The sequence below is a fragment of the Pelophylax lessonae genome (assembly GCF_965119305.1).
Source record: "Pelophylax lessonae genome assembly, chromosome: 3".
NCBI lineage: Eukaryota > Metazoa > Chordata > Amphibia > Anura > Ranidae > Pelophylax > Pelophylax lessonae.
In genome coordinates, this window is record NC_138770.1 from 343,586,247 (window position 1) to 343,596,800 (window position 10,554).

Here is a 10,554-nt window from a genome sequence, read left to right on the forward strand (position 1 = left end):
GAATCAAAAGTTTTCAGGGAATGGGAGTTCCAAGCAACTGCCCTTTCATAATGATATTGGATTTTAACTTGGTTAATTACTTCTGGTACATTGGATGCTAAGTTCGTTTTCCAATTTGCCGTCAGCGTTGTACGGGATGCGGTCAATATGTGAAACACTATGGTCCTATATTGGGGTGGGAATTTATCAATGCCCATAACTAGAATTGCCAGGTGTGGGGAGGGATGTGTCAGGATCCCCATTGTAGAGTATATAAGGTTGAATATCCCCCTATCTAAGTCTGCCCGTTCAATCTGGATCCACAATTTTTCGGAGTCAGGATTGAACCATTTTTTTAGCTGTTCCAAAATGGCTGCTTTATGGTATGTACTCAACACAGGGAGTCCCACTCCTCCCATGTGCATTTGCTTTATTAGGGTGTTGTAAGGGATTTTGGCATTTTTACCTCTCCATATATATTGTCGCAGCTCCATGTCAAGGGTGACAAAAAAGGAGTTAGGTAGAGGAATTGGAATTGTCCGGAAAAAGTACAAAAGTTTCAGGAGAATTAGCATTTTGAATGCCGCTATCCGGCCAATTCAGGATAGTTCATAAGTGGTGATATGAGTCAATTCGCGTTTGATTTCCAGAAGCAGGGAGGGAAAATTTGCATCATATGTTTTAATGGTGGGACTGGTCAGATGGATGCCTAAATAGGGTAGTGAGCCCAGTGCCCATTCATAAGGGAATTGTGATTTTAAAGTGGTCGCCAATTTTTGGGGGATTTTGATAGGTAACAGTAACGATTTAGAAGCGTTCAGTTTATAGTAGGAAGCTAAGCTAAAACGCTCAAGTACTTTTTGCACCTCCGCCAGAGAGGAAGCCGGATCTGTAAGGATAAGAAAAACATCATTGGCAAATAAGCCAATTTTATGGGGGTACTTGCCGACCTCAACTCCCTTGATAGAGTAGTTGGAGCGGATATTGGCAAGGGTTAAGGGTTCCATGATTAACGTGAAAATGATGGGAGACAGGGGACACCCCGGCCTGGTACCATTAGAGATGCTGAAGAAGTCCAATAGGGCGTTTGAGCTATATACTGGTGCTGAAGGAGAAGTATATAAAGCCAATATGGCAGAACTCACAAAGCCATTCAGGCCAAATTTCTGTAGAACAGCTTTTAAGTAGCCCAAATGCATCCTATCAGATGCCTTTTCCACGTCCGATGTCAAAAAGATTGAGGGTGTTCTAAGTGTCTCTGCAATTTTGTGGAGGTCAAACATCCTTCGAGCACCATCGGAGGCCTGCCTGCCCTTGACAAAACCCACCTGGTCTGCTTGAATAAGAGAAGGCGTCACTTCTGCTAACCGGTTGGCTAGTATTTTGACATAAATCTTAGCATCGGTATTTAGTAAGGATATTGGCCTGAAATTGGTAGGGTGATCCGACTTCTTCCACTGCTTTGGCAAGGTTACCACTACTGCCTGGAGCATTTCAGGTGGGAAGGACACAGAGGTCGCCGCCGCATTGAACATCACTGTCATATGTGGGACAAGAATGTTAGCAAAGGCTTTATAATGTTCAACAGAGAAGCCATTGGCTCCAGGGGATTTATTATTAGCTAGGCAGTTAATAACCTGTTTAACTTCAAGGGAGGTAAAAGGGTTCATTCAGCTTGGCCAGAGTCGGCCTGTCCACAGTTGGCAGACAGGCAGAATCCAGAAAGCCATGGATAGAAGTGGCCGTGGGCTGAGGGGTATCCGATTCCTCTTTCAGATTGTAAAGAGAGTGATAATACTTTTGGAAAGCATTTGCTATGGCTTTTGGTAGGAACACACGAGATCCACCAGAGGGGTCTATAATCGAAGGCAACTTTGCCTTCAGCTGGCGCTTTCTGCATGTTAGCCAAAAGCTTACCTGCCCTATTTCCCTGAGAGTAAAATTTACCTTTCCATTTCTTAACCTCCCTGGTGGTATTCCTGAGTGTGGCTCGGGGTGGAATTTCAGTGCCATTAGCGGTAACCCCTTGCCACATATATATACTTTAACTTATTTATAGTTATTTATTATATTATAATTATATTATAATTTATGATTTTGTGTTTCAAACTTTATCACATCTGGGATGTCTACTAGAGTCTTGTTTGGTCAGGTTTAAGTAAGTAATTACTAAGAATTGTACGCCTACAATACATAACACCAAATTTCCATTCTAAAAATTGTACCGCTTTGGTACAAAATTCCTGACATAATCATGCTGCCAGGGAAGTTAAGGGATTTCTCCTGTTCTTGCATCAATTGCAGGCAGAGGTTTTGCCTACATTGAAGAAGTTCAGTAATCAGTTTTGGTATAGGGGTTTTCTTGGTCTGTTGTTCCAGATATTTATTTTGGGACAGCAATGTATCAATCGCGTGCACCCTCTGCCTCCTCTCCCTTGCGCAAATTTGGATCAATAACCCCCTACTAACAGCTTTGTGCGCACACCAAATATTAAAAACATTTGTATGCGAACTCAAGTTAAGATTTCAGTTCTGTATACGCTGCAGCGACAACAGGTAAGTATTGTTGCGCCACAGTGTAGGTTGAATCGGAATATGTTCGTCTCTCAAGGTCCCTGAAACCAGGGCATGGTCTGACTAGGTAATCGAATGAATCTCTGCACAAGCCACTCGCTGTAAAAGGTCAGAATCCACAAAACACATATCTATTCTAGAGTATGTTCTGTGTGCCACAGAAAAGAAGGTGTAGTCTCTCTGTGGGGTTCAAACATCTCCAGGTGTCATACAGATGTGTTTCGTGAGTGAAGGACAAAAGAGGGCTGTGTTTAGCGGGTTTCGCTGCCGTGGTATCCTTGGTCGGGTCAAGAATAGAATTAAAGTCTCCGTACACAAACAGCTGGCTTTTTTGAATGCATTTGACCTTCTTTAGAAGTTTACGCAGGAAAGACAGTTGACCTACATTAGGGGCATAAACATTCAGGATGGTATAAGTAACATTATTCATGTCACAGGTCAGGATGAGGTAGCGGCCATGGGGGTCAGATACCACATCATGGGGCGTGAACGCTACAGTAGTTTTAATTGCAATTAATACCCCCTTTTTCTTCTCAGGGGCATTAGCAGTATAGATGAAGGGGTAGAGTTTGTTGGTGCATTTTGGGGCTTTATCACGGTGAAAATGAGTCAATAGCAATTTCCTCTTACATGGTCTATTGAGGCCATTTGCATTTAAGGATATCAACTTAACACACATTGGGGAGTAGGGAAAATTGCAGACTTGTTAAGGCTTCATATATTTGGGCAAGTAGCCAGTTGCAGGTGCATATGTGTAGTAGAGTTATCATACCTGTGTTGGAGGTCATCAAGTAGAGCTGCGAGGACGGTTTCTCACGGAAAGTTCGGTCAGCCAGGCCTGACAGGCGTGTTGTAGAAGTTTGACTTTGTGGAGGATAGGGGGGATGAAAAGAAAAAAAAAAAAAAAAACGATGACCTGACTATGACTGCATATAACCCCCCCCCCCCCCCATATATTAACATGGAAAGGGGGAGGGCAGGTTCTAAATCCTGATCCTGAATTTGAAAAATTAGCTGATCCTGTAGAAGTGTGAAACTTTGTAGCCAATTTGTGATGAATATAAATATGAGTTTTTCTAGTTGTGAGGAATTATTACACCTCTTAGTTGAAAAAGGTTTAAAGAACCTCAGGCATCTTGTATTTTAAATTCAGTGGTAAAAGTTGTCTTTTTCTAGCCACAGCCAGAAATTAGATTCAGACTTTCAGATTTCAACTTTTCATTTTTAGGCTTGCTTCTGATTGGTGGTTTCAGGCAATAAAAGTTTTGCGATGACAGTTTGACACAGGATACCCAGAGACTCATTAATAGATACCTTATATAAGATCTAGTAAACTTAGTGTCTTATTTGATAATATTCCATATGAAGTGAGTTTGGATTTTTTAAATTGTCCGATAGAGATGCTCTTCTGCAAAATCTACAAATTAGTTCCCAGATATTAACGACTGTAATTGGAAAACTGTGTGGTTGGAAATAGGGACACTCGTGTATGCAGCTACATTATGTGCATTGGCTAATTTTCCACTACAGTATATATAGACAGGATAATGCTGAGGAAAAACTGTATTTTATTCTTCAGGCTGCACTTTCTCTTTGTAACAATGTATTCAAAAGCAAAAATGAAACATCAATAGGTATTCACATACTATTCTGTAATATTTATGGTATTTTGTATCTATAGGTTATTGACATTACGTGTACTGGGTTTCCTTTGTTTAGGTGAACCTGGCCCCCCAGGCATTCAAGGTCCTTCTGGAACCCCTGGCATAAGTGGAAGATGTAACCCTGTGGATTGTTATTACCCCACCGCACATGGGCGAGCCAGGTTAAATGGAAAATAACCTTTTTTTCTCTGGCATAGTTTCATACCAGGCACCTGTGGTGTAGGACACTGAAGATGATGAAGTGACAATTCAATGCTGTCAACTCATTGCTGGCATAAACAGTGCTACACAATGCAATTGGGGCATTTGTCTAAGAAGCCACCTACCTTGTAATACAGCTGCTTCCAACGTCATTTCATTTGGTCAATATAAGGCTACAGGTCTTGAGCTATCTATCCAATCTTGCCAGTAAAGATATGGGATGTGGCCAGCTTTTCATCAACTATGGAATTAACAAACACATTTCCTCTGCATTTTTAATGTGTAATTAGGTACAGTGAACTGTGAAATGTGCTTTTTCAGCTTTCATGTGTTACCTTTAGCAAACTTTGTGAAATACTGTAATTTTCAGTATGTGTGAGGCATAAAGCTTGAAGAAAAAATACCAAAGGCATAATTGCCACAGCTTCTATGAAGACACAGCCATATTGCTTAAAGTAGCAGTTTCCATACTTGTCAAAAGTTCATAGGTTCTATCTACCAAGATGGTAGAGATTTAAATCAAAATGTCAATTGTTTCAGGTTTTCTATACAGGAAAATTGCCAAATATTTTTTCCTGTCTATGATTTACATCTCTGTGCATTTTTTACATTACTACTCCGGATTCTAGTTACATATTATTCATAGAATTTTGTATAAATTGTGTAATCTGATTTACATAACCTACTGTTAGCAAAAAAACGTGATCCTTGTATTTCCTTATAATGTTTGCAGTGGCAAGCAGGCAGCATGTTTGCAGTTGTAAAAAAAATCTCTGCAAACAACCTTTGTCCATTGTTAGCTGTTAAAGCGTATTCACACCTGTGCATTTTAGGTGCATTTAGGTTGTGGTGCCTTGAAAAAAAAGTCCTGCTTACTGAAGATTTTGTGCAGCTTCCAAAATAACACAAATAACATTTGGATGAATGGTAAGGAATGTTAAAACACACCTAATATTAATACAAACAACACACCCAAACATAGGTGTGAACAGAACCATAAATTACTGTTTGTTCTTAGTAAAATTTTACAGTTTGAACTTTCCCAAAGTTCAATTCAAAAAAGCTTTCTCAGATTAAAAAAAAAAAAAAGAAAAATAAATTAGCCAGCCAAACATGAAAGTTTCAATATAATTGATAGTATTCAATATATCATTTTTTTTTTTTTTTATCTTACATACATTTATTTACATTTTTTTCTACAAATACATATAGACAGACTGTCCAGCAAAATGACAGTGATTGGGGCAAACTGTAACACTGCCAGGGGTGATTACGGTCAACTCTTACCAATTTCTTCACATCTCACTTCTATAAATCCTTTTTACTGCAACTCAACAAGCGCTTTTAGTGATGTTATAGTTGTCCCAACATTTGTCACTGTAAAAATGTAAATTACATAATGTGAAATTAAAAAAGAATGTATATACTGAACGCTATTTTTAAATGTATTAACCACATACAAGATACATCAGAATATATATAACTGTGATCATTTTAACAAATGCTTCTGTATCTTGCAAAAGTTCAGGATATAAATAAAAATCTATGAGTTTATACAATAAAAAAAGGTAGCTAGGCAATGTAACTAAGGCTGGATACAGTGATTTAGAGTGGTAAAGGAAGCGCAAGGATTAAAAACATTTTATTAAAATATTGTAGCTATGAAGCACTGTTGTTTTTTTAGCTAGTTTGACACTGGCAGCACAGAAGTCAGCAAAAAAAAATAATAATAATAATTTATATTGGTAACATTCTACCCAATATCTTTTTTGGCTCTTTATATATGACTGGCTTTATTTTGCACTAATTAGCATTGCTGACTTTTGGTTGCATAAATATAATATATATGTAAGTATTCACATGCAAACGTGTACATTTATATTACAGGCAGCTTCACTAACCGCTTTTTGTAACTATTTCAATTTCTCTTTATTTAAATATGTAGATATTTTACTATAAATGATTAAAAATGAAAAGAAAAAAAAAAAGAAAAGAAAAAAAACTTGATAGGTAAATGTACATTTGAGATGTGAAAAATTGCACATAATATTTTAAACTACTACAGTCTTAATGTTTTTTTTTATATATATATATATATATATATATTTATCTGTCTGTACATTGGATTTGTTGCATTGTATGAGTAGATCACCTCTCCAAAATATCACTGCAATGATTTTACTGTGTAAGCAATGCCAAACGTACAGTATATCCAGTAAAATTACAACATAAAGTAGTTCTTTTTTGGTGGTAAAAATAGTATTGCAATGGGAGGACATTTGCGATAATACAATATTTACTTGTAGCTTTACCTTCACTGCAGTGTTTTCCAGACAGTAGGGAGAAAGGAGCATATTAATTAAAGAGTGCAATATAGGTGTTTGTTGGATACAATGTAAATGCTACCCAGGCCTGAGGCAGTCTACTGCCAACAGTATGGATATTCAGCAATGATAATTATGAAATACTGTTGTACTGGATCAGGGGGCTCTTGAAAATGTACTGACAGCTCATAGGATGTCACCAAATTTCAGCATGCAAAACTGAATAAACACAGTAGTTGTTATATTTTTGATATGTTGTTTCTAACTAGTTTCTATTCTAACTAGTTATATTCTATGAAGACCACAGAGACAATCTTAATAGTTGTGGTGTTTACAATTTCTCATAACACCGAATACCTCAACGCTCTATGCCATTAAGCAGAAAAATGTATGGTATGTTTTCTCTCTTTACCATTTAACAGTACATCAATTATAATGTATATTATTTATCAGTAATGATGATAAATAATATATAGCAACATATGATTGTTATCAGCATTATTCCTATGCTGCTAGTTCCTCCATACTCTACCCAAAACTAAAATGATTGCAGACAATAAATGCTAAAAGGGCAATACATTTCTTTACAGGCAGAGATGGATAACATATTTTACTTTAAAATGACATTTAACACATAAGGAGTTCCATCAATGAAAGGGACTGAAAGAAGAAATGTCTGTATTTCTTATGGCAAGCAATTGGGTTCTTAGAGATACCTGAAAGGGCAAACTAGTTAATAATGATTACACACAGTGGTCTTCTAAAAGATGCTTGACTGCATTAAACTCAATGTATCCATACATAAGTTCCAGATTTTTATGCTGCTTTCAATCTCAGTTTTCAGTAAAAGTATGTGAACGCATGTGACAGCAGATGGAAAACTTATTTTATTTGTTCTTTTTATAAAAAAAAGTCTTAATTTTTTTTTTGCTTTTACTTTTTGTATATTTTATGTGTTTTATCAGGAATACCAAAAAGGTGCTCTTGTATGCACAGTGCATACATGCAGGGAGTGTACATACACTACAGAGAACTTTATATTGTATATATTTTGAGTTTTTAAATACTAAAACCTTTGTAATCAAGTTTTCCTGTATTTGCTTTGAAAGTCTATTGTGCAGTAGAAATGTTACGTACTGTGCCGTTTTTTACGTTTATTGAAGTCTTATTTTCCAAGTATATCAGTGTGTTTTTACTCTCTCTATTTTCATTTGATTCAGCGTTAACAAAAGATGCACTGATTTTATCAATTTTTACATCAGTATCATTTAAATCACAATCAAACTATATCGCTTTTTAAGGGAGAGTTCACTTTTTTATTCTTTAAAAGTATAATGTTATATTTTTTTAATTTTAAACTCTGTAAATAAAATTGCTGATTTGTAAAAGCAAGTAAAAGTTTGAGTAACTGCCTCAGCGTTGCCCCCTATCAAAGCTTCTACTTGCAACATATTTGCTGTGAATGTTTATCTATAATCAGTTTTTATATTTAATCCTTTTTCTCTCCTTTTCATGCTTTGCTGTTTTATTTTTTTTTTTTTGCCTCCCCCTTAATTTTAAAATGTTCAGTAAACATACACTATATTACTAAAAGTATTGGGATGCCTGCTTTTACATGCATGAACTTTTTTAATGGACATTAAAGACATAGATGAGAGAGTTTGGGATGGAGGAATTTGACTGGCCTGCAGTCAAATTCCTCCTGACCTAAACCTGATAGAACACCTTTGGAATGAATTAAAGCAGACACTGCGAAGCAGGCCCTCTTGTCCAACATCAGTGCCTGACCTCGCAAATGCGCTTCTAAAGGAATGGTCAAACAATCCCATAGACACACTCCTTAACCTTGTGGACAGCCGTCTCAGAAGAATTGAAGCTGCTATAGCTGCAAAGGGTGGGCCAACTCCATATTGTAACCTATCGACTAAGACTGGAATGCCATTAAATGTTATGTGCGTGTAAAGGCAGGTGTCCCAATACTTTTGGTAATATAGTGTAGGCTAGCCCCTGTGTATATGGAAATGCTGCTGGAATCTGTTAAACTGCAACCTTTTTGTGATGCACAATGCAGCTCACAGTAACCCTATTTCCTTAAACATGCAGGGAAGTTTGACTTTTTTTAATGCTAACACCAACCGATATAACACCAGAATCAAAAATATGGGTACAGAATAATATAAGCAATAATACATTTTTTTTTATTAAATAAACCATATAAATATTTATTTAAATAAAGATTTTTTTTTTATTCCATAAAAACAGAGTTTCACTTTAAAGAAGAATGATATTGGTGCTGGAAAATAAGAATTAAATGAGAGCTTATAAATAAAAGCATACACTATGCTGAACCTTACTATATACTGCAATATTTTGATGTGCTATTTTTATTTTAATGCGTTCTGTTTTGAAATATTGTGCTTTGTATTATCCATATTTTAAACAAGAAATGTGACAGAACACTGAACCAGTAACAATCAAATCAAATCAAATGTAGTGTTTGTTGCATAGCTAGAAAAAAAGGCCCAAGGCCAGTATTTAACCATGTATCCATTTTAGGCCAGGTCATGGCTCACCTTATTTTATAATATCTACAAACCATTATTTTGAGGGCTACTGAGGGATAATATAGTAAAACACATGCAGATTTGTTTTACTCTTAGTTTTGGGAGTAAATGGATAAATAAAATATCCCAGTCCACATTGTTGTATTTAAAGAAAAGCAAAATGCTTTTTTTTTTATTCGGTGTTACTCAAAGCTTGTATAGATCTTGATGAAGCAATTCCCTGAAATCTATCATTGGCTGCTTTTACAACAGTATTCTAACTGTTTAAATTTAAAGTGATTGTAAAGGCTCCAGGTTTTGGCCTTCATGCATTTTATTCATAAAGGTAAAAAACCTTCTGTGTGCAGCAGCCCACCCAGCCCCTCCTAATACTTACCTGAGCCCCATCTTGATTCAATCTGCATGAGAGCAGCTGCTCTCCCAGGTATCTTCCTCCTTATTGGCTGAGACAGTAGTGGGAGGCAGTAATTACAGCTAGTGAACCAATGAGTAGAGAGCTGGGGTGGAGTAGGGATGAACTGTGCTCTGTTTGTGTGAATTGACACACAAAGCAGTGGCTCAGGAGTGAGCCAGCTTGGGTGCCCCTATAGCAAGCTGCTCGCTATGGGGGCATTTGGCAGGAGGGACGGGCCAGGAGTGCTGGCGGGGGACCCAAGAACAGAAAACCACTGCACAGAGCAGGCACATAGCATGACTGTACAGGCATGACATGTTTGTAATTAATAAAAAATAAAATCTGCCTTATATATCACTTTAAGCTGGCCACCTTACTGCAGGCAAAACGTGAAACACTTAAAGTTATTGCAATAGACTGAATTCTTTCTATCAGAAGCTTGATTTTGCTGCCTGTGCTGGTACAGAAATCTACCTCCTGCGTGTTTATTTAAGGATGTTAAATTAATTACACCATTGGGAAAAATCTATAAACTAGATGAACTCAAATACACACATATTAAGGATCTCTGATAAATTAGGTTGCTGGCTCAAGGCCAGGTGTAGTGGTAAATGTGAAAACATCTTGTACAGCAGTTATTAATTTTCATTTCTTTTTTATTGGATTTAAGAATTAAGCAGTGAATCGCAATGTCTATTTTAGCACTTGATGTCTGGATTCTTTGGAAATGTACTGTTATAATTACTGGTGTTCTCCATGGACATCTAGACAAGGCCAGCTGATATTGGCCCTATAATGCTCGCTGTCTTTTGCAGCAATCTTCTTACTCCATTGGGAACACAAGAAGGCTGATA

General features: G+C 36.9%; 1 protein-coding gene across 1 annotated transcript in view; it reads left to right on the forward strand.

The window, feature by feature from the left end:
• The window catches only part of COL19A1 (collagen type XIX alpha 1 chain), a 1,241,599-nt gene extending 1,236,092 nt beyond the window's left edge, over window positions 1-5,507 (forward strand). Inside the window, exon 52 of the mRNA XM_082249430.1 lies at window positions 4,273-5,507. Coding sequence (XP_082105556.1) covers window positions 4,273-4,394 — 122 coding nt within the window. The 3' untranslated portion in view covers window positions 4,395-5,507. The remainder of the gene's footprint in view (window positions 1-4,272) is intronic.
• Window positions 5,508-10,554: the final 5,047 nt, after the last annotated feature.